Genomic DNA, 25,951 nt, shown 5'->3' with positions numbered 1-25,951 from the left:
AACGAACGCGCAGCTTGATTACAGTGAGAGCACAGCCTCCCTGCTAGGCTGGGAGGTAATTCAGTGCAACATCTGCTAGGACACTCACTGCTGGAGACCAATACAGAGCGCTCAAGAGCAGCTCTGGAGCTGGCCTGGCTGGGGTTTGCCTCTGAGGTCATGTGCTGAGTGAAAGAGAACAGAACAGCTGGCTGCGAACACAACCACTGGACACAGTAGATCACAGTAGCAGCTGCAAAACACAGCATGCTAATTACCTGTGATGATCTGCGAGGATTGGTTAGTTTTTTTTTTGTGGTGATTTCATGAGAGTATTAAATTCTGCCATGCTCTGCAGGATGTGACACATGTGGTACATTTTTCTCACTCATCTTATTTCTCTTCCCCGTATTGTATAGCTTCTACGGTGTGGACGGAGAGGAATGTCTATGTGTCGGTGCCTGTTCATCTATTCACAGTAATTACATCGGGGCGTGAGGCAAAAATAGGACAGCCAAAACATTGCAAGGACAGAAAATTTATAATGAGGTCAAAGGTTGCACTAATGAGTGACTCCTTAAGTAGCAGCTATGGTCAGAGGCCAAAGGACAAATGTCATAGTAATGACTAATGGCCTTTTGGGAACTCAACAATCCAGTATTATTGGTATATTGATTTACATAATGCACTTTACGGGACGTTTAGGGGACAAAAAAAACACTGTGATTGAATATGACTTTACTAGAATGAACGGATTTGTTTTTGTCATACAACCTAGTGGAATACTGTCTCATGACTTCATGTCCCTGGCCCAGTGTGACTACTCCCCCACACACATGTGCTATCCCCCAAGCAATAACACCACTCACATAAAGGCGCTGCCAGAAAAGGGAGGTAGGGAGTAGACATGATTGTGACTGATTAAAACAGTCAGTCATCAGTGGCTTCTTTAAAATGTACAATAATACCTCAAATCTAATTGCACTGAAATGTCGTGTATTTACTAAGCAAGCAAATTTAGAAGTTCTAGTGCCATGACTAATAGTTTCTAATAGTCCATTCATCTATCTGATCCAACTTTTCTTGATCAACTAAGCAAGAGCAAGGACATGAAGTCAGTTCAATCTGTCTCACATAAATTCATAACTAGAATTTACTGTTCAGGCTTTTCTCAGTTGGACCAGTAAGTCAGTGACCAGTACATTTACGGCATATTTTCACCATAAGGACAATGGACAGACTGTGCCATTGTTTGCACAAAAAACATCATTATAAACGATTTTGTTTAGCAAACATTATTAAGAATAATTTGAGCAGGGGGACTGATGAAGTCATGGGCAAGGAATTGAATATTTCATAAGCAGGCGGGATGAAATGAACCAAAATCAATACAATGTATTACTTTATTGATTTAAGCTTATTATTATATATACTATGCGTCATTTATTATTAAAATGTAAAATGCCATTTGACAATACACAGGAGCAACTGACTAACATGTTTAAAATAAGCTGCTATACTCACATCTCACTATTAGGACCATGATGTTTAGCCAAACTGTGAGATATCTGATTTGTCAGATGATGGCTGGAGCCTGTTGAGTGTTTGTGATATCTATATGTGACTTTAAAAACCAGCCAACCCAGTCAGCTTTTAAACTGCTGACAGATAACCTTAACAGGCAACCGATTCATTATTTTAAACCTGAGAAAACAGTCTTCACAACAAAACAATCCTTTTTTTACTTTTCGATTTGTAATTCAAAGCACCTGTGACCACCACATCCGCTCAACGCACTCATTAATTCTGCACTAAAATACCACAGTGGGAAAGAGAGCGGGGCAGTGGTAGAAGACGGAGGCAAATATAATATAGTTATCACCACAGTGAGACAGGGGATAGTGGAAACGCTGGCCTAATTGGGCAAATGTCTGTCCAATTAACTGACTTATCATCTGGCTTCGGGCCATCTGTCAAACCCTGAAGGGCAGCGAGGTGTCAGAGTGGTTTAAGACACTGTCTTTTAACATGAGAACCTGACTTTACTGGAAAACGGGAAGCAAAAACGATAATCTCCTCGCAGGAATCAGTGAAGTACAATATTCATTGCTATTATTGATTAGACTGTAGATGCCACATTGTAAAACTCCCTCCCATAGTATACACACAAACAGGGAAAAACAGAAAGTTTTGCACTCTGAACTTAACGTTTCTTATTTGCTATTCATCATTACTGAATTGTGGAAACATAAGTGTGATTTAACCACAAAGCTACACAAAGACAATAATAGACTATTAGGGGCAAGACAGTCACATATCAGTGGGTATGACTCAGCCTTGACCATGAGGCTGAGAATACTTAAGGCACGCCAAGGTCATGAAAACAGTGTGTGCATCTGTGCTCATGTGTTAAAGCCTGTGTGTAGGCTTACTGCTGTATTCATGTATGTTTCTAAGGCAAACAGGCCAAACAGTACACAAAAAATGCACAACTATCATTTCAGCTTTTAGGGCGAATTGAGGAAATTCTACATTAGGTATAGGAAAGCCCGCATTTTCTCTTGAACTCTTGCATAACTGCTCAGTGCTTGGGGAACTGATAACAACATGTGCAAAGGAGCAGAGGAGATGAGGAAGTATGTTTTTCAATTCTTGACCTGAATATTCAAACACCCCTGTGGCATTGGACAAAGAAGCAGGCAAACACTCAAGTTCACAAGGAGAAAAAGAGGACAGAGACTTTCTACCCACGCAGCATGGCAAAACTCAGATGGCAAAAACAGTATCTAGCCTAATCTCAAAAACAACTCTTTTTCCATTTTGTTCCTGTTTTCATAGTTTCATAGTCATCATAGATTTAGACAGGTAATGTAACTTAAGCACATAATTGGCTCTAAATTGTGCTGTCAATACCAAGATTTTATTTGCGCTCCTAAAGCCAAGATTTGCCTCTGGCACTGAATAGTTTTCATGTTCAAGTCTAAACGTGTTCTCGTTTTTCCCTCAGCACCTTCCTGTCCAACTATTCAGAAGTGCGACGCTTTCCCTCTTTTTCAGTCCACCATCCCGACCTTTCTTTGCGTTCATAATTCAAACAGAAAGTGGTTGAAAATAGCCACAATGTGCAGTCCTGAGTGAACTGTGGGTGCATGCAGAGACAAAGTTTTCCAAAAACCACAACATGCAGCTATGCTGTAACCATGCACAGCACCAAGAACACCCAAGAACAAAGTATCAAAACAAAATGACACTTACGATCTACTGAATATGTGAAACATTGTCCGGCAGAACCTCTCCGGGCTGGGTCCGCAAAACGCAGAGCTTCAGCTTTGGTCGCATTCCTCACTAGTGGCTGGTCTCAGTGTTTTCCCGACTATTTTTGAGTCTCTGGGAACGTGGCTGGAGGCTCTGCCCTCTGAGTTACACCACACCGCTCCCAAAGGATGTCTGTTGCTACTAACACACCCCTCTCCACATCCCATTTAAAAAGACAGCGCTGTTATTTAGGAGAAGCCTGCCCATAGCCCGGTGTAACATTATATTGTGATGAAGTAATGCATGGACACTATGCTCGTGGCATGGACCTTTGATGGTAGGTAGTCAGGGGTTGGATATGGTGTTTCAAAATGAAATACAGCTATGATTAATCTATGCTATTTATCAATTGCAGAGGATACTATGATGTAAAGCTGACCAGTTATCCTATATAATACATCCTATAGCAAATGAGTGCATTTATAGCATTTTTGTACTTTTTGGTAGGATTTCATTTGAAATCAATCTACTTTTTCTTCATTATTTTATGTCTAGCTTACGTGTTTACTCTGATATTTGCATAATAATAATCTAAAATTAGTTTTCAGATGAAAACATTGACAAAATAAACGTGTACTATGCATCTAATGTACTGTACAGGGCAGTGCTGATGTTAATAGAGGAAAAACAACTAATTAAACCAAAAAAGGGGTGAAAGAGGGGAAGAGCTGAGAGCATGTTATGAAGATATTAAGGTGCTACTGTCTGAGAAATATAGCAAAATCTATATTTTTATAGCTGAAGTCAGTCCCTAGGATACAGAGTTCCTCTGTCATCATCAGATCTGTCTCCCCTGGTTTTTCTCACACTGACACAGACCCAGAGTTGGCAGCCAGGATGTCAGCCTGCCCCCTCCTCCCTCTCCATTTCCCTGTAGCAGGAAACAATGGCTCAGCCTTCTGCACCACACTCTGTGGGAAAATGCTGGGTCCTTGGCCGGAGAGAGGGACTCCAGGAAAAGGGAGAAAAAAGAAAAAAAGAGGAGAGGAACGCACAAAAAAGGAAAAAAGGGAGCAAGAGAGAACGAGAAAATGAGGCCAGCCAGGTTTAGGGAGGAGACGCACTGCCAGATGTATTGTATGCTTGTATGAAGGGAAGACTGATGTCACAGCTAAGACATGCTGTCAAGAGAGTCTTCGGTTAGAACTGATGTTTGAGCACCAAAAAAAAAAAAAAACAGAAATGCCAGTCATCTCCTGTGAAATAATTACAAGGAAGCAGGTCCAGTTTGGCATGGACTTTTTTCAGTATTTCTTAAAGTGCTTTCTGAATGGCAGGAGAATATTTCAGCTCAATCATTCAACAGTCTGCAGAAAGTACATAGGCATCATTATGTAAAAAGACTTAAGTGAAACTCTACAAGAGCCAGTAGCAGCTGTCTACCTCAACAATGGAATTCATTGTGAACTATACCGCAGAGAGGTCTTTGCACCCCATTATAGGTGGACCGGTTCTCCAGCTCCAAAACAATTTAAGTATCATTTGGGAGGTGAAACTGGAGGAGGTTTAATGTATTTGTTCCTCCTGATGCAATGGATTAGAATTGCTTGCTCTTATCACAAGTAAACAGCCCTGCATGCCTTGCTGTTTTGGAGAATGGCTGGGTAAAGGTTAACTACAAAGCCAAGGCAAAGCCTGGAGACTAAACACTCAGGGGGATTTCCTCATTCCTCTGGTCTGGGTCATGATAATATCATACCTCATAGGGTTGTTTGGAGTGGGACCGCCTCCAAGTATAATGCTGGACAGGGCAAGGCCATTCTATCTATGGGAGCTTGTTTGTAATCACTGTTGTGGGATAGGAATGCATAAATAAGTATCTCAAAATCTTCATTTTCATAGGAAAAACATTTTGAACAATAGCCTTATGTACTCTGTGAGTCATGTGGGCTGCACAACTTTTATATTTTACATGTGTGTATGTGCATTAGTCTGTGTAGACAAGTTTTCTGTGCATGCACAAACAACTACACAGAAAATGTATTTATATTCCATATGATTTTGTGAGAAAAATCCATGTCAAATTGTGCCAAGGCGTGTGTGGGCGGGTGTGTGCGAGGTCATGTGCCAAGAGTACAACAGTAGACAGTAACAGCACGGGGTCATGAGAGAGGGTGGGAGAGACAGGGCTCTCTCGGTTAACTGTTTGTCTGTAGGCAGTGCCTGAGAGGCCTCGCCTCTGAGAAGTTATCCCCTTGCTAACCGCTAACCTGTTTAGCGGAGCACCACCTGTCTGCACTGAGGTAAAGAGGGAGGGAAGCAGAGGGAGGGAAGCAGAGGAGAATAATCGGTACGTTCCAGGCAAGCTTCCACAAGTCTGAATCGCGGAGAGGTGGGTGGAGGATGGAGAGAGGGTGAGACATGGTGGACAAGTATGTGATGATAGAGGGCATGAAAGAGGAAGGTAGAGGGAAATAAGAAAAAGATGAAGAGACTGACAAGACAGAGAGACTGAACTCACATCAGCATTCCAGTGACTCAAGTATGAAAATTACTGCAATGACCAAGAATAATAACTGCTAATGCTACTGCACTGAAACTAGGCTGCAAGTGTTTTAATCAGACACTTTTACACCTGAAAGGTCATGTCTTCCATGTAGAAATCGGACAATATGATGATACATACAATATATAGGCAACACATATGAGATGCTAAAAGTCTGTCCTGTCTGTGCTTTACCATTTACACCGAGGTAACTGTCCCTTTAATATGACTGGTTGCATTGCTCCATTGTTGGCAGTGTTGTTAAAAGATCAACCTAATCCAAAGACAGTGTCTCTCTGTCCTCTCCCTCAGAGGTGGGTACAGGAAGAGAAGTGCAAGAAAATGCTAGGCAATAGCGGCATTAGAGATCCCTCCTTCCATCCCTTTATTCATCTCTCTATAGCCTACTACCACCAACCATTTCGTTTTTGTAAAGCAGCTTACTGTAGAGAGACGGGCACACAGATGAGACAGAGACGAGGCTGTGACATCAGCTCTCTTGTGTATTTGTGTAAAAGAAGGATGTAAAGACGGAGATAAAGAGTGCATGAGTGGAAGGACAGAAAGAGACCTCTACTGTAGGACTGATGCTTGAGAGCTCTCCTCCGACGTTGCTCCTATTGACTCTGCACTACGGCTCCAGGGCAGGAGAGAGCGAATGAATGATTCAATTATTGACAACGCACAACGCTGCCCCATCATGAGCATATGCTTCTCTTTCATGCTCTCCCAGGCAGGGTTGAGGGGATCCAGAACAGTGTTGCTGAATGTCTACATCAGCCGTCTTTCATTCACAGTGGCAATCTAGACTGAAGTTGATATCCTAATCTCCACTTTGCTGACGTGTATCGCAAATATCAAAGCATTAAACTCACGGAATACAAGCCCGTGGAAATTAAGACATCCCTGTCCATTCTCCTTCCTTTATTCTCTAAATCCTTTTCAGATTGATCATTTTGACTGAAACTAGCCTCAGTGCTATCTGTGTGTTTGCGGGTGGCGATTGTCTATAATCTCCTGTAAATGTTTAAATCCTGCATACTTGAACGTCATTGGTCGACTCAAGTAGAGCATTTAAAATGTGTTACACAATCTTGATGCAAGTTCCAATCTCCTTCAAAATAAAAATAAAAAACAGGAAGTAGGAGCACTTCTAACTATCACTGATGCAGATATGGAAGTTTGGCAAGATAGAAAAATAGCAATATGAATATTTCAAATTTATCAAATTTTCTGAGCAATTTCAAATTACCAAATTTGGAGAGGCATGGTTTTCTGGACTGTGGAAAATTGCTTGAATTAAACTATTTATATTTATATAATATACAAGCAACAGTCCAAAGCAATTACCTATGCCTGCTTGGATGTTCATGCTTGTGTGGCCATGATTAAGCGTTGTTGATTAAGTGTTAAACTGTGGCAGTTTCTCCCTCCCCCTCTCTAAACCGCAAGTGGTTCAGACCTTTTGACCCCCAGTCGAGTGGCCCCTGGGTGCAGCACTGACCCATTCCTCCCTCCCTGTACATGTGTCTGATCAAATGCTGTGCTCCACTTCATTGGCTCTCAGTAAATCAATGGGCATCGCAGAGACAATCTATGACAGAGTAATTACACACAGACAGAACACTCAGAGAATAATGGGAAGAGATGGGAAGGAGGAACGGAAAGATACTGTACAAAGCCACACTTTCTCCTGCGCCACAGATATATCAGGACATATCATAATACATCAGTGTCGAATTTCATGATATGAATACATTACATTACATAAGTTCAGTCCGAGAGCAGGAATTGAGAGCAACATTCTGGAAGGGGAATGAACATCACATAAGCAGTTATGGAATAAACTAGTACACAAAATATTGGAACATAAATAATAGCAGACTGTCAAGCTTCTTATGCTTTGCCTTTACTTCAGTCATCTTAGTTGCTTCCCCTTTCTCACACCGTTTGTCTTATCTAAATCTCACATTTGCTCTAGCCATCTCTTCCTCTCCCTCCTCGGCTGTGAAAATGACTAACAGCTATATTTCTTGCTCTTCCATCTCTTGTCTAGGTAACTGTTAGCCAGCTCTGACCTAAAATAGGATTGTTAGAACAAACTAAAACACACGCTCAAAACATATGCACATCTGCATACAGTATGCGCACATGTATTAATGTGTGCAGAGACATTTGCTCATGCATGCGAGCAGATATCCTACCCCCGGCTGGGGGAGAGAAGGGGAGTCACACTGTTACTGCATACAAACACAGGCTGACACAAATGCTTTTAGCATAATATGCAGGAGTCAAGCTTGGTTTTTTTCTGGAGGGCTCAACAGCAGGCTACAATCAGGAGGACCACCAGCTGAGCTCTCACACTGAAACATATCTGCATATTGCAGTAAACAAGTGGCGAGACCATCAAACTATCATTTATGTGTTTACTTAACCATAGATGGCTTTGTCTTGTGCTACCTCTGAGGAAAATAAATGTTTGGTTGATAAACTAAACTCTTCCTCCATAATGTGGCAGGGAAGTTTGGGGGTGTTGAACAGCTACCGACAGCCTCACCGTTTTATCCGCCTTCTTAATGGAAGAAATTAAAATGCAATAACTCAGCTAACTGGAATAACTGTAGCTGATTATACTTGATGTGTGGCTGCTGACTAAGTCCATGCATGTAAGTAGCATGTACAGTATGTTTTACGCCCACGTGATTTGTGTTGCAACTGTGAGACTGTGTATGGCATGTTAACCTGATTATGGATGCTTGTGAGGAAATCTAATTATCATCAAGAAATACATTTAAATAATCCATCTGTAAAGTGTAAATCAATCTGGGATAGCTGACATGATAATTTGTACTGATTGACTTACTACCACCATATAGGATTACTCTGACTCTAATATAAGAATATACAAGTACAGATTACAAATTAATACCCCCGAGGCCTGGACGAAATCACAATTAATCACCAAGATTCGCTTTTAAGATCGTCCCCCCCCTCTCTTGTGAAGACATAACTATATTTCTAAATGAAATGAGCTGTTGCTCTCTGAGACTCCTGAACTCCCTTACCTTGGGACACAACTCTCTCTAAACTGCTAATTTCCTCCAACATGCGACTTGGGCTGAGAATGCCAGCCAAAATCAGTGGCTGACCTCGCAGCATGGCCCAGTCATCTGATTTGTGTTAGCTGGCTGCCCTCCGTCACACAGGCCAGCTTTGTGTGATGTTGCTACATTTAGGATACGGTCACCACTCACAAGCGAAACTCTGCATTATCATCTCAGGTGTTATATTATACATGATACTGCACGTTAATGCACTGCTCTGGATGAAATCCCTTTGGGAGTTGAAAGAAATTACATAATTATGACAGAGTATCCTGAATGTACGCAGGATGTAGTAGAGTATGTGAGTGTGTGTGTGTGTGTGTGTGTGTGTGTGTGTGTGCGCGCTCAGGAGAGCAGCCTCCCGTGCATTGTCACTGATAGAGAGAAGCAAAAAAAAGAAGAAGACAGCACAGCTGGAGTATAAACAGCGCATGGAGGCAGAGGAGTGTAAACAGTCTCAATGAAGCATTCTCTACAGGCAAAGTCCACATTTCTATTTGTGGCCACGCATTCATAGAAAAATAATCTCCTACTGCATGAACCTAAGCAAACCAACACACAAAGGACAGCGAGTGACAAGTGAAAAGCAGGATAACACTCACCAGGCATTGTCAAAATTCCACTGAACAATCAAAGGCAGGCGGAGAGAGAGAGAAACCGAGGCTGAGCCGGAGCAAGAGGGGAGGAAAAAAAAAGGCAGGGATGGACGAGGGCAGAGGCGATCTCAGAGCTCCATTTTTTTACCCTTGCTGCCGATGCAGATTGCAGCTCGCCTCTTCGCTTCCTTACTTGTGCTTCTCTTCCTCCTTCTCTCCCTGACTCCTTCTCTCTTTCCTCCTGCTGCTGCTTTAAGACAAGGGGTGGAGAAAAAGCGCTACAATGCTCTCCCTCTCTTGCTGCTCCCTCTCCTCCTCGCTTTCTCCCACCCTCTCTTGCTCACCCTGTACAGAGCATGCCCTATTTCCTGTGTTGTCTCTGAAATGGGACACACTCTCTTCTCTCTCCTGTTTGTTTTCTTTCACTCTGCATGAATGAATTTAAGGGTGCCCCGACCCTTGAGTCAGATTTGGGAATGATGAAGATCTGTCCCCTTTTCTCCTCTGCTGTCTCTCCCCCTCTTTCTAACTCCAGATAGACCCTCTCCCTTTCACTGTCAGTGATTGACTGCACCTCCCATTTCTGCCTCCTTGTTCAGGGAGGAGCCTGCATAGGGAGGGTGGCTGGGGGGAGGGTGGGGGGGTCACATGTATGTGTGTGTGGTGCAGCCTAGCTTGGCCCTGCCCCCCTTGCGTGGCTCCAGTGGGAGTGTGTGTGTGTGTGTGTATGTGTGTGCTCTTTGTCCTGTCAACTCTGGTGCGAGGTGCGCCGCTTTCCCTGTCAGCCACTACTGCTGCTGTTGCCACCGCTGTCGCTGGGACTGGGAAGGGTGGTTTGGGGGGGGTGCTTGTGCCGGCAACCTGCCCCGAGAACGGACTCGGTTCAGCTCAGAGACCAGGACTCATGCTGGGGCTCAGACAGAAAAAACACTGTACACATGAGGCTGGAGCTCAGCTTTGGCAAAGTGACTTGGCTGATGGGGCCAGCCAAAGTGTTGGTAATAGTGAAACTGGAATGTGGGTGGGAGGGTTTTACCACGCTCAATTTGAGCCAGGATTGGTAGACTGGCAGAGGAGATAAGGGTGAGTCTGAGGCTATTTCTAGAGCTTGAACACTGTCAGAGCTGGCACAAGGGGATAAAGGGCCGGGGCGGGACACACCGATACGGCAGGGCAGCTGTGGAGAGCTGGTTCAGAAGAGCCACGGCCACTAATCTGCACTCCCTGCACGTCTGCAGTGATGTCATCAAACATGACATCACCCTTACCCCTTATTCTCCCGGACACAAACACACAGACACAAACCGAATGACCAGGCAATAGGGTGTGGAGGAGGGTAGGAATACTGAGCTCTGAGTTCACACCCTTTCTAAACAAAGGCACTGGTCTCAGGCACATTGTTCGGTTTAAACTGACCGAATCATGAAAAGTATCTCAAGTAGCCTGCTGCTGGCCACCTGTTTCCTTCTGAAGCTGATAAATGGAGCTGCCTTAAACATTTCGAGTGACAACTGCTTTTAATTTGAGTCTATTTCAGTCGATCTGGGATTTATAAGGTTTACATTCCCATTTCAATCATTGAGGTCATCTAAAACACTGAACAGATGTATACAGTGTGCATTTGATTTACAGTAAGTACAGATTATAGATTATAGGATCATTAAAGCAGCATTTCACTGACCAAAAAGCTGATTTTAATGTAATCTCAGCATGGCCTGGTGTGGATTATAGATACATTATTTATTCTTAACATGAGAGCAATGTTAGGTGCAATCCAGTGCAATTCATCGGTGATGACAGGAAGGTGATTTAACTCTGTGGGAACTGTTGAGGCCATAGTTTGCAGTGTTTATGATTTGCATTGCATTATGTTGAAAGCTTGATAACTCCAGAAATAAACACAAATTTAAAATTAGTTTATTGTTAAATACATAATTTCAAATTTTCAAATCTGTCGTGCAAAATGCAGATGTGCTAGCTCAGACTAGCTGTAGCTAAAGCTGTGTTGGCATAGACTGCAGCAAAAAACAACAACAAAATAAAAACTATATAATATGTCACATTTGCAGTGCATTCTCTTGTCTAGACATTTCTTATCTAAGTGCTTTATATCCAAGCTGCTGTCCTCAAATCAGACATGAACACTGAAGCCTCATTATGAAAATTCTTGCTACTGAAAATCTCTAATTTTGAACACCTTTGAAGGTCACATTTTTAAAAAATAATAATCTAACATCACACTTAAAACATAAACACTTTTAAAAGTTTAGATATTTCATTTGGAGCACTGTAAAGTGCAACAAATTTGTGAGCATCAACATGCTCGAAACTCTATGAACGTGTCATTGGAAATATATGCCATGTTTCTGATAGAAAGAGTGAGAGTGCAGTCTGAGTGCAGGGAGCTATTTGAGAGGGTTTGTAAATGCACAATGAAAAGCTGAAAGTCTGACCCAGACATAATCCAGCCAACAATGACAGCACTCATACTCTAGCCTTTTCTTAAACGGATACTGAGATCTGTCTGGCACCATCTCATTTCTCCCTTCACCTCAGTGTTTGTCCCCATGTTTACAGTTGTCCATGTGATGAGCATCCAATGCAGTGCAATGACAGCCATCAGTAAAGAATGCAACACATTCCATGAGTCAGTCAGTCAGAATAGATTGTGAATGAATGTAGTCGGTGGCAAAAAAATGCTATTTCACACGTGTTATCTTGTTAATTAAAGTCGGGGACGCCAGGGGACCATACTGTGAAATGTCATGTGCCTTTGACTTTAGTGGTTGCCCATCCTTGTGCTCAAAGGAGGAGCTACGAGCAGGCAGAGAGGTGAACAGGCAGCTTGGCACCTTGGTACTTACATGTTTGTTTCTAACTAGGTCAGACTGCACCAGCGGAGCTGTGCTGCTGTTACACCACATATGCCTGTCTCTCCCTCTTCTCTATTTCACTTAATTTGATTCAGTCTGAGCTATATCAGATAAATATTACAGCAATAGTATTTTATTAACGGAGCATAAAAGTGGGTATTTATCAAAAAGAATGATACATAACAAAAAACATTCCCATATTATTAAATGTTAGTTGAATGTGAATAGATCTACAACATAGACTTGAGATAAAACAATAAAACAAGGCTAAAAGATGCAGATGATAAAGAATATAAAATTGCGATATGGAATAGATACTGAATATGGAGTCTAACTGAGTTTTAGCAGAGGTTCTCCCTGCCTGTGCTGCTTCCTTCCTATCAATGCATTTATTTAACAAAGACATGGGACAGACACCCCCGTACACCACAACAGCCTGACTCTAACGAGGCATTGTCTTGGATGCACAATGAGTGGTGGACAGTGAAGGACACCAGGAACCGGCTTCATTGCCGCCGGTGCTCTGTCTGAACACACTTTATAATATCATGCTTCGTATAGACTAAAGTGTTGATGCGGTCAAAGAGGTTGATGTAAGACAGCAGGTCATAAGACAGTGAGGAGACATGGATTTTACGCCTTGAAGATTTCCATTGATGCATCGCTGCCTACACACAAGAAAGGCACTCCAAGAGAATGAAAGATTTTTTTGTGAAGTTTGGAGTTGAATAAGTAACTGGAGTCTTGTGAACACTGGCTTGTGCGAGGTAATTTAGCCTGACAGGTAGTCTGGCGATTCCTTTATCTTTGCAAGCCAGTTTGCACACACATTCGACTACTCTTCACATTCAGAGCATTTATGAAAGGCCTGTCTATATGAAGACAGAGAAATTCCCACAATGGAACAACAAATGTAGCGTCTGCAGCATGCGCACGGCTTTCTGTTAACAATCCTGCAATGCAATGCACCAGTTTATAGATAACAAAAATGAACAGTAGAGCAACAATGATAATACAAAATAGTGATTTATTAGTGCCACTCACTGAAGAGTAAACCACTGACTGTGCAGTGAATGAGTGAATGAGGGAGTCATTCTGGGCACAGCCTGAGTTTAGTTGCTGGTGATGTGAGCCATCTGTGATCAGAAGTCAGAGAGACCAGTCAAAATTTGGATGGGAAGCCAGCTTGTCAAATCACTGCTGGCTTACATCAAACACAGAAACCGAAGTGAGAACGATGCCGATTAGTCTGCTGGAACTTGCAAAGACATTGCTTTTCGCAAATCATCTAAAGATACGGGATGATGGCAACTAGAAATGTAAAAATATTCCCTCCTCCAAGTGCTGGAACTTCTGTAAGTTATGATGCAGTGCACATTTCGCCTTGCTCTTGCTTCTCATATCACTTGTTAACATATACTTGCTCAGCAGCGTACAAGAGAAACTATGTATATCCTATAGGACGAAATATTTTTAACAAGTGCCTGACATCTTTGCACTGATTGACACACTTTTGATCATAAAAAAACCCTTGCAACAGATGTGCTTTTCTTAGTCCATGTCAGAGTAAAAACCCTGTCACACACACCTCACACACAAGCACAAACACACAAACACACAAACACACACAAACACACACACACACACACACACACAGAGTAAGACTACAAAAATGACTAAGAGGATGAGCAGTAAGCAGCAGAGAGACCTGTTAGTGACGTGAAAGTGACAAATCATCTAGAGCTACCGTTCACGAACTATGGTACCTGTGCCACCTTTGGTATGAAAGCTCCCTCCGGTGGTATGCGGAGTAATATCTGAAATAGCTATTAAAATTGAAAAATTGATATAAAAACATACTATCAAAATACTACACAATTTTGATAAATAAAATACTTCAATTCAACTCTAATTCAAAATACGTTTAGTCTTCCCTGTAATATTTTTGTATAAACATTAGGCAGTCACATGTTCATGAAAGTAGCACGCACATACAGTACGTATACACAGTACATGATCACTGGCTGTTAGAGACAGAGAGTAAGCAATTATACATTTTTTACAGTAGTAACGCATACTGGCATTATTACCATACTGATCTATTAAAACTTAACCCAACTTGCTTAGCATTGCCATTAAAGTAAGAAATCTTTTTATGTTATGGTGATATAATAACTATTAGTGTACAAAAACGGGAAAAAAGAGGCTAGCTAGCCCACTAATAATCGCTTTCATTCTTTTATTTTTGGATTTAACTAGAAGCTGTAATGTCCAAAAAATAAAAATTATTTTCCTCATAGTGTGGACACAGCATACTGATCTTTTCACCCCCTTTCCTAATACTCCATTCTAGCTACTGTCTCTTTAAAGCCCCCCTCCGAAAAGCCTGGTCTGCTCTGATTGGTTAGTTCCCACAAGTAGGCTCCACCCACTGTGTTTCCACATCGGCTTTGCTGGTGCACATGAGAGAAGTTTGTCTTCAGGGCTTCTTGCCAGAAATCCTTTAGGTGACTCTAACCCCTGACCCTGACCAGAAACCTAAGTGTGGATTCCTGTCAGAAAGGCTTTCTGGCGGAAAGCCTTGAAGGCAAGCTTCTCCCATATGGAGGGAAAACCATATTAGCTGTGTAACATTCCAACACCAAGTTCAATAGACAAGCCTGCCAAATAAACAACAAGGCAACATAAAACACAACAGTTTCCAAGTTTGAGGTTGGGTCATCATTAGGCCCCTGTTAAGAACGCAGTCCCTTGTAAAATAACATTACACACACACTTTCCCATTTTGGACTCGTTGTGGCATATCACATTTTGGTCACAAATCCATTCAAAATAAAGTAAATCTACTGGATCTTAACTTCCTCAGATGGTGGGAGGACATGAAGACTGTTGCGTTGGTTTTGGCAGACAACAGCAGAACAATCTGTGTGCTTTGCTCGAACCTTTGACATCTTAGTTTTACTGGAACCAGCATCAATAAGATAATGGCAGACAGCGAGGTAGATTCACATTTTGTGTGCGGACCTGTCAGCCTATAAAAGGGCTAGAGAGGTCACATGTTCAACACACTTTGCTTGTGATGTCACAAGAAGGGACAAATCTAAACTGTTTTTTCACACACATCTACTGAAAGATGGAGCAGGGGAAAAGAGAGGGTTTGTCATAGTTTGTGTGTCTCTGGACACACCGGGTAGAATATAAAAGTATATTTTGCATAATATCGCCTCTTAAATTACTTTCAACAGATGCACTTCAGCCCCAATAAAGAACTTTATCAGCTTCTTGAAATGATGTGGGTGTGTTACAACTTTAGGGAACATGACTCTTTTGGAAAGAGTTGTTGATGAAATGGTTATTTGTTTAGAAATAAAAATCTAACACTTTTATTTGCATTCAGTTTCATCCAACAGTTTGTAAAAGAGGTATCGTTCCAAAACCCATTTGTGAAGGCCTAAAATACAAATGGTAGTTCTGCAACAAAGTGGGCAAATAAACAGACTCCTGAGAAGTAAGCTGTTAAACATGGAGGTATTTGTCAGTTAAAATAAATGTTGCAGATCTTGTAAAATTGTCCACTAGCAATGTTAAGCATTTTATTCCAATGCTAATTTGTAGAGTTAAATTTTGAGCATTGCCTGAAGAATTAAGTATGCAGGGTATAAAATATACTGATGCCATGGTGGATGTGTCAAAAACCGCCATTGTTACTGCTACTTCTGTGCAAGGATTATAACCTGGCCAAATCTATTTTTGAGCCATGTACAGATATGTGGATTAGCTGACCCGTCAACAGGTTCCTCCACCACCTCAGCAGCCTCCACTGTCTCTACAGACTTTTACGTTCTCTGCAGCCTCCAGCAACTCTGCACCCTCTATTGTCTCTGCACGTCTTATGCTTGACAGCCCACAGGACAACAAGTTCCTACCCAAGTCATTACGCTGTCTAACAGTGATGACACACCTGCCTCATCAAATCCGCTCCAAACAACCTATGTGAGTAACCCAAAAATACTCAAGTCAATACCCAAAAGAACTACATGCACATTCTGTAATTTCACATCATTAACATCCACTCCTTTGCATAAACCCAAATTAGGGCATTTTTCCCCGTTGGACAAATAACTTGTCAAAAAGAAGAAAACAACAACTTAGGGAAACAACCATCGAGTTGACTGTGAGCTAGAACAATATAAAATGGCTTCAGAACTCGCCAGAATATGTGGCTTCGTGGGGTTCCAGTGCATCCATGTGAAGTTGCAATCAAACTGTCTTATTTCATCCGAACCACACTCCACACTTAAGAAAGTCAGATATGGTGAAAAGAAAGTGGACTTCTGACAACACAAACAAATGTGTCTCAATAGAAAGCAAAAACCAGAGTCTAAGAGGTGCCCACTGAGTAAAGAGGTCATATTTGGCAATGGTACATTGAAAATGTGTCAGTACTGAAAAGATGCACCTCATATTATTCTCCATTAGGGAGAATAACTGTGTGTTTTGATAAAAGAAAATAAATATTTGGCCTGGAGCACTGCACGTACAGTAAGCCAAATAATTCCTGTTCTCAGAAGTCCTTTGCAAAATGACACTTGAACCAGACCCTACCTGGATATTAAAAGTCAGAGGTACAGACAGTGGTGTGTTTGATGCCATTGCGGAATCTGGTTCTCAAGCTGTGCGCAGTAGTGAGGAAATTCTTCTATATCCACCTCACAGGTGGACAACTAGATTGAACAACAACAATTGTTGAACAACAAGAAATTACCACCTGTTCTGCCAAACGATGTTTGTTCACCACAGTGCATGGAGATACTGCCCAAACATCTCATTCACTGGAGACCATTTGCACTGTATGCCTGCAAAAGATCCCTCTTTTGGAGCCAATTTTAATTACACTGAAAGCAAAGACTGTCATGTTTACTGGCATACTGCAAAATTACTGTGTCTGAATATTTACATGGACTGGTCCAATTAAAGTTTTACATTTTAAGATATCGACTTTGTTACACAACGATCTAGATAAACTGTAAAATAGAAATGTAAAACTCCAACCTACACTGATCCCCTAATTCAGCATGATCTATGTTTCCATGTGAAGGAGTGGACTGCATCATTTCGATGACCACACAGTGCAAACAGTCTGTAGAGATTATGCAAGATTAATGCAATTCAAGTGCTCCCATCCTGTTTTGATAAGCACAAGTATGTTTTATCATGTACAAATTTAATCTGAGAATTCAAAGAGTCGATGATGATGCAGGAACATTGATAGTTGTGAAGTCTTCACAAGTAAGCATACTGGATGTTTGTCCATCAGTGAATCATAGCAAATATGAAACTATTTTCATACTTTCTTGTCCTAAAAGTGTCTCCTCGAAGATCTTGTTTGGTAAATAGTCCAATATGTCAACAGAAAAGCAAACACGACTTATAATCTGTCGTGGTCGACTTTCAAATGCTATTACAGAATCACACTGCAGTTGGCAGGGCCTTGGACATCTTGGAACAGACAAACTAAAATAAGTATGCGAACCATGACTCACTTCTTCATGGTTATCTTAACTTTGAGGCACTGACAGCTCATGATTACAATTTTTCATGTGTGCGCTGTGGGGTCTATCCACCTGTCGCTATAATGTACCTGACCTGTACAAGAAGTGAGTTCTCAGTGTGTCAGGTAAGTAGTGATCTGTTCTCTTTTAACATGACTAATACCTCCAAATAACACTGATTTTGAGCAAAATGAGCAAAAGATACCGGGGATGCCCAGCCAGTGTTTGAAGGTCATGTCGATATTGAAGACATCTGTTGATTTGGCTTATGTCATGAAGTGCATTGTTGTGTTGCTCTGCTGGATGTTTTTATATTATATTATAACAGCTTCCAGATTTGGCTATTAACTAAATGTCAAAAAGTAAAAAAAAAAAAAAAAATTATTGTAACATGTCCTTCTTTTTCAAGAATTAATGGATGTTGATGCATCTGTGTTTAAATAGGTTGAAGCTTTGAGGAAACTTGTAAAAGAATGCGGTTTCTACCCTAAAGGCTCCAATATGGATCTTCTCCTGTGTTTTGAGGAGGGAGATAAGAACAAGGAGCACATATGACAAAGTGTTTCAAAAAGTCTGGTGAGCATGGTGAAATCTGGTAAGTGTCCGACTTATATTTAGTTCCACCATTGATGTAATGATATTAGAAAACACGCTATAAACCTGTCACGATGAGTCTACATGTGTGCCTGAACAAAGCTGGGTTCATGGCCATGCTTATCATGTGCATTTCTATTTCAAGGTTTCCGGGCAGTGATCATGTGTTCTTGTGGCATCATGAACTCCTTTCAGACGGGGTTTCGCACCTTTCCCCTTCCTTTTTGCGACCACACATCTGTGTGAGACAAGCTTCTCTTCGCTAGCTGTCGTCAAGACGAAATGCAGACACAGGATGGATGCTGAGCCAGAACTGAGACTGAAACTAACCCCAATTGACCCAGAGATCACAGGACTGTGTTCGCAGAGCCAGACGCACCTCCCTCATTCGGCTTATGCAAGTACTCAGCAACTTTTAACAAGATTTGTATTCAGCCTAAAATGTTCAACAGAGTGTGAGTGAGTGAGTGAGTGAGTGAGTGTCTCTTGCATTGTATGAGAGTTGTGTGGAACAGTTTTAGTGCCAGTCCTAGTGCTATCCTTTAGGCTGTGGCTGACAACAGTCAACAATAAATAATCTTCTTATTAGGAATAAACCTGCCTCCTTTGTGAACTATCCATTGACAAACAGGGCGGCCTATGATACTGTATTTAATGCTGGTAATAATAATAATGGAGTTACTTGGAGAGCCTATAATTTCCAATGCAGCACGCCGTGTACAAAGTTTGAGAACCACTGAGTCATCACCATGGTAATTTAGTGGTTCTGTCAGAGTCACCGAGTACCATCTGGACTGTCAGTGACACCGAACTGTTTTACGTGTGTATGAAGTCCATATATAGAATATATTTGGACATCCTCCCCAAACAGATTTTTCTCTAATCAAAATGTTTTACATTTCTATTTTTCAACTGGTGCTTGGATCATCATCAAATGAAAAATAAAGAGTAGAAAAATGACTGCAGTAATCGGGTGTTAGTTGTAGCTGTTGTATTCAATACTGTTCTAGTGCCAACTCTCAAGTGCTTAATATGTCAGAGTGTCCCATCAGCATATAACACCCTTTATGGATCAACCACACAAACAAATCAATCAAAAATAAGCACCACCAAAACAATGGTGTGACTTTAAACACTTTTACTTTACCTCTATGCCTTTTGTTTTCCTTAAATTCAGACAAAGGTAATGGTGCTTCAAGAAGGCAACAAAGTTATCTATAATATATACATATATATATATATATATATATATATAGAGAGAGAGAGAGAGAGAGAGTGTATGGTAAATAAATGGAAACCCTGTGAATGCTGGGGCTTAATGAGAGGAATGAATGAGTAAAGGAGTGTTTGCATGTGCACTGAGCAGCCCTTTAAAGGGATGCGCAGGGCGCAGCTTTGATGGGGTCCTCGGTATTCCTGTCACGCCCCAGGCCCTATCCATTACAGCTCATTACCCCGGGAAAGAATGAAAGAGAGGAGACCCTTGGCCATGCTCGCCCGGGCTCACAGAGGGTCCAGCAGGGTTAAACATCAACCGAGCCACCAAAACCTACCAGCTGGGCAGGTGTCAACACCAATGGGATTGCTACCGGGGATGATTCTGCAACAAATTATGCAGATAGTAAAGTGATCACAGAGGCAATATACGGCACAGCTCCCTAGAATACATGGTGCAACGTTCATATTCGGTCCCTTAACTATAGGGATGAGAGATGCATACTTCCCTTAAAGGAAGTACATAACAAGCAAAAGGTTTCCGAAGAGGGCTGAGATGAGGAGTGAAAAACCAAGGACATCTAATTGCACATTAGCATACTGTGATGGAACCTTCAATTGCGAAGCTTTCTGGAGTCTTGTTTGAGGGACTGAGCTTACAGCGGTTAGCTGAATCTGAAAAGATGCGTGGATATTTTTGGTTCTGTAGGTGTCCACCTTTAAGACACTGAATTAAATCTACACCCTGTTCATTTCTTGGAATTTGAATTTAAAAAGTGTTCAGATGCTTACAAATACGTTTTCATCTGAATATTTTAAATAACAGAACAGATTTTTTCCCCCTGTTCTGACACTCAAACACCCACAGATGTCTGCTGTCTGAATCTTTGACAGGACCATTTCCAGTAAGCTGGTTCTGATGTTCTGTGTCTGTGACAGTGTTTGAGCTTCTAACGAAAGCAATAACTGAAATCAGTCTCATTCAGAAGTCTGAGTATATTTTAGTTAATATAATTAAGATACCTTGTGGACTCTGTGTACCAGAATGTCTAACCTTGGACATCAATTTACAAAACGTGTTCTGTTCCACTCTTTCAAATATGAACACACACACACACACACACACACAATTAGGCTGGGTGCTAGACCTTCAAAACTTAATAGCCATCAATGTCCTTGAAGCAAATGAAGAGCACTCTGTTTATGAAAGCAGGACAAATCAACCTTTTCAGCACACCCACCTAAACAACACTGCATTACTCTTGGATTAATAAAATCCTCATTAAAATCTCAAATAGAAAGAGATAATACACCATGAGGCCTTATAATCATCACCAAATTAGAGGCATTACATTTTGAGATACTATTGATGGATTCATTGAATCCCTCCTAGTCTATGTGGGATTGAGCTTACTAATGCACAGTGGTAGGTGAAACCTGCTCTGTACACCGCATTATTACCCTGAAAGCTCTGTTTCATCTACACCAAATCATGCTGATGCATTGCAAATGAGATGGCGAGAGGGGAAGGATGCCAACGAGAAAAGGAAAGAGAGAAAGATGCACTCTTCCTCTGCCTAATTATACTGCTGCAATGAATATAACGAAAGCACTGCTGTTGTTTTTCTTCATATTGGCAAAAAATCTTAAACTGGGCATTTTTTTTGTTGTCACTACTAAGTGCATTACTTTTCTGGATAGTGTCCAGGCCCACATATGTACTGTGTGTGTGTGTGTGTGTGCCAGTAATCATCACCAATACACACTGAATCAACATTTGAGAAGATCACAAAATGAGGAGACATGACAGGGTTGGGAGTAAGCAAATTATGACAAATATTCAGTGGAGAGGCAAGGAGGAGAATGCTGGTGCAGTGGCTTGAAATAAATAAGAGAGGGCAGAGAGAGTAGAAAAGAGGATCTCGGGACAAGGAAATGTAAGAGCTGGATTGGGTTTAATGTAGCAGAAATCCACCAGGGAACTGCAGATCCAAACAACACCTCCAAACATAACTATTAACATGAGTGGAGCAAATAAGAGGGGACCAAAGTGACAAATAATGGTGATGATGCAGGGGCTTATCATATAAAGGGTTAATAGACGTTTGGGTGCGAGTGAGTTGTGGAGGGAGGTGGGAGAAGAAGAAGGGGGCGGGGGGGTGTTGATGGAAAAGGTTGGATATTAGAGTCAAAACACCTGGGGAATGTTTACAGAATTCAATAACTCTAAATGGCATCACTTTATTGGATTTATGGATGGACGTCTCTCGCTCCCTCACTATGTTGCACACGCACACACACACACACACACACACACACCCCTACACCCCCACCTGCAACAATTACCACGGTACCCTTTGGTGCAGCTTTATGGAAAATGACAGGGGGTTTGTATCAAGGGCTCTTGAATGCTGTTACAGGCAGTCATTCAAACTTACAGGCTAAAGCCTCTTACAACACACATCCTGATACCACTGTTTCACTACCTTATATGGTCAATTAAACTCTAACATTGTGCCTGTCAATCCAAAGCAAGATAAACTGAGATAGAAACAGACATACAACCGTTAAATGAGTACTAACTCAACTATTTTTAATAGTTTTCTAAAGAATCTCTCCAGAAAATTATATTCCTTGCATCATATAGAGAGATAAATAAAATGTGAAAAGGGTAATCGGAGATCGCAGATCATTTTGTGATCTGTGCATTTTATTGTGTCCACTTTCCGTACCTCATTATATGCTGAACTGCTAATCATACAGTATGGTATCCTATGCAATCGAACATAACTAAACCATATGCTCAGCAGCTTGTCTCAGACAAGTGAGATGGGAAAGAAACAGGAAAAGAAATATGAGCGTAAAAAAATAGCTCCACCATTTTATCCATCTGCTAATATTCAGAGCTCAAGCCTGTGAGTGATGGCAAGAAAACCTTTCCTGCTGCGTTACAGAAGCAGTCTTTACATAAAAACGCATGAGTCACTGGTGCCCACAGTGCTGAGGACTGCAGTTACCCAAACACACAGAGAAATGCATACGATTACAGACACAGAATCACAAGCACAATCAGTTCATTCCATCCAGCCACTACTGTGGCCACGAAATCCACACAAACAAGCATTTCCACAACAGAGCGAAGGGCTGGTTAGACAGGAAGACGGGGGTGTTGGCACTCAGGGAGGCTGTAGAGAGATACTACAGTATGTAGAATGTGTGTGTGCATGCATGTATGCAAGCATGCATTTATATCAAAGAGGGAGAGATTCTCTAAGTGTGGCGTAATGTGATGAGCCTGGTAGGAGCACACCAACGTCGGATCAAACACACGGACACAGAAGCACTGAAGTGTGCTTAATCAATCAAACAGTACATAAATGACCTTGAATTACAAAGGCTGGTGACATCTGGAAAGGTCCAAAAAGGTGTAAAGCAGCAGCAGCAGCAGAAAGTAGGACCAGATGATAGTTAAAGGTGCAGATTAGCTTGACTGTGCATTTCGTCTCCAAGGTTCTTGTTTATGATTTAGGCAAAATATGGACCAACTGTTGCTATGGATGCAGTTCTGATAGCAGAAAATCAAAAACAACATTTTTAAATCATGTACTTGATTTCTTTATTACAAAGCCGTGTAGTAAGCGGGATAATGCACATTGCACTGTACCTGTACATATCCCTTATGCACGACCTAACTACATAAGACTATGTCCTCTATACATATCTGTATTGTAATATACAGTATGTAGACAGGCAAAGACGGTTACTGCCTTGTTTTGCTTGATGAATTAATTTCTATTTCTTAAATAAAATTAATTGTAAAACAAAACCTCCCATGTACAACATGATAAAATCGATAAAATCGACCCCACCGTGTGCTCCATTGTCCAGCCAGGGCACTCTGCTGTTGCTGAAGAATCTAAAAGCTGGCATGCTGCAACCACTATGGTATTCACCATTCAGTGTGTCTACAGGGTCCTGGTAAGGTCAGCGTAGATCAAATGCAGAAGCTAGTGAGGGTCAGATAATCTCTCCGATACATGTAACACGTGTAGAGCAGATCGGAGCAGCAGACGGCCACAAGATGATACACACAGGGGTATCCTCAAAGCAAGTGGAGTCCTTTAAAGACCAGTAACTGCACAATGTGGAGTATATGAGACCAAACTTTTCTGTGTTAAAACATATTCAATCAATGTGTTGTCATACCAGTTGTTGCTGTATGGGCATGCATACAAAAAATTATTGATGATTTATTGTGATCTGCATCTGTAATGTTAAGGTTTGTAGACATAAACAAATACTTAACATCTTCCTAAAAGTTTGAATTGCTTCCTCATTTCTGTAGCGCTTCTGTTCTGTCAGTAGCTCCTGAACAGTGATGCCTCGACAATTATTTTAGATACTGCAACTTTCATTGTGGTCTACATTTCCCATTCTGTTGCTCCAATAATTACCTCGACTGCCACAGTGAGAGCAAGAGTGGAAATTATGTGCCCTGTCACTATCTCTAGATAATACAGTAATCTGACGAACTGAAGAGCCTGAAAAAAATAGCCTGACTATATTCCAAATTCAGGTTAAGTATAATAAAGTGCAAATAGATGTATTTACTTTAGACAAAGCAGTGCAGTAATTTGTTTGTGTGTGCACGGTGTCAGTGTGTGCACCCACGCATTGCTGTTTTTCTGCCTCACTGAAGATAGGAGTGTTCAGTGAGTGTCCGGCCTCTGATTAACATAGATAAATATTTCATTTTAGAGGTCCAGCTGCTCCTCATCTGCAGGTCGCTCTCCTGAGACCGCCTCGGGCTGCAAGGCCTAACAATGTCATCACAGCTAAGGCACACACTGGAAATGCGTTGGTGTGTGTCCTTAAGATGCAGCGTGTTTGTGCTCTCACAAAATGATTATAGTAAAAATACATGCAAATATATGGCTGTGAAATGTAATAGGAGAATAAATTATGGTTAGTGTGACTGAAATAACTGAAAAATAGTGCATTGAGTCCATATAATGTACAACGTTATATGGTAAATAAGTTACATGGCAACCACAATGTGATGAACAATATTTGAGATGCAGAGTGAATACTAAATGATCCCTGCATGCACTGCATCTCTCACATTCATGCCTGCACATCTGCACACCAGGGTATAGGATTCCCTCCCTCCTCCCTCCATCTCTCCTTCATCTCATCATCCCTCTTCTGCCAGTTCCCAAGCCTGTCTTCTTCTGCAGTGTTTTCTGCCCTGTGGGGAGGCTGCTCCCGGGCTGACAGGGAGCGTCACTGACTCCTCTCACAGCACATTATGCTCTTGTTCTGCAACTTTTTCATGCCCCCCACCCCTTTTTTTCGAACAAACGAATCAAAAACACACACACACACACACACACAAACACACACGTGCTACTAGATCCATCCCTTGCTCATATAACATCCTAGATGAGTGAAAGCACCAAAGTGGCATTTCTCTCTTCCTCAACTACATGAGGATACAATGTGTGCATTTGTCAGTGAAGTGTATGTAGTGTGTGCGTTTCTGGGTGAGATAAGAAACCTCCTGGACATTCCAATTTCCTGTCCAATATTTGCCTTCTTTGCTGAGCGCTTTATCATAGGGAAACACATAAATGCTGATAGGTTAGGAAACCTTACTACTGTTTGAAAAATAGAGAAAAGGAAGGGGGGGGGGGGGCGATGAGGATGAAATTGGAGAGTGATGAGTTTGAAATGGATAGAAAGGAGCAAGGTTAGAAAGATAGATGCTATAAAAATGGGTGGAAGTGGGAGAGCGGATGAGGAAAGACAGCAGGACAAAGAAGAGGAGGAATGAGCTCATTTTGTCCGACTGCACCAGAGGAACGGTTCACCATGTTCCACACTGAACAATTGGTAGTGTTCCCTTGTGATAGTTTGACAGTGATGTTAATGCCTCATTAAAAGTATGAAGAGTGGCAGCGACTCGGCTCCAAGTTTTGAAACCGAGAGCCGTAGAGTATCTCTTCAAAAGCAGCACCCCCATTAATTAAACTCCACAGATGGACACCTTGGCTTTTTTCCTGGCACAGCAGAGATAGGTGCTGGGAATTATAACTGTTAGTCATATACGCGTCGAAAGGCGGTCAGAAATCCAGAGTGAGCCGGCAGCGCAGTTGCAGGTCAACATGGCCTAGTCTGGAATCCTAATTGACATCATTAGGAGAGGGCTAATGTTTGCCAAGTGGATGAGCGCCTGAGG

At 41.6% G+C, this 25,951-nt stretch overlaps 1 protein-coding gene across 7 annotated transcripts in view; it reads right to left on the bottom strand.

Moving 5' to 3' along the window:
• The window catches only part of LOC139218538 (disabled homolog 2-interacting protein-like), a 124,008-nt gene that overhangs the window by 42,430 nt on the left and 55,627 nt on the right, over positions 1-25,951 (bottom strand). Inside the window, exon 1 of one of the 7 annotated variants that reach the window (XM_070850141.1) lies at positions 9,486-9,933. The exons of 5 other annotated variants lie outside the window; for them this stretch is intronic. Coding sequence is in view for 1 of the 2 variants with exons in the window: in XM_070850140.1 (XP_070706241.1) it covers positions 3,235-3,257 (23 nt within the window). In the remaining variant the exon portion in view is untranslated. Of the gene's footprint in view, positions 1-3,234; positions 3,344-9,485; positions 9,934-25,951 lie in introns of those variants that run through there. One more of the 7 variants, XM_070850140.1, reaches the window with a different exon arrangement.

This window comes from Pempheris klunzingeri, chromosome 19, assembly GCF_042242105.1.
Source record: "Pempheris klunzingeri isolate RE-2024b chromosome 19, fPemKlu1.hap1, whole genome shotgun sequence".
Lineage (NCBI taxonomy): Eukaryota > Metazoa > Chordata > Actinopteri > Acropomatiformes > Pempheridae > Pempheris > Pempheris klunzingeri.
The sequence above is the reverse complement of the archived record's forward strand: the minus strand, read 5'-3'. Positions and strand labels throughout refer to the sequence as shown.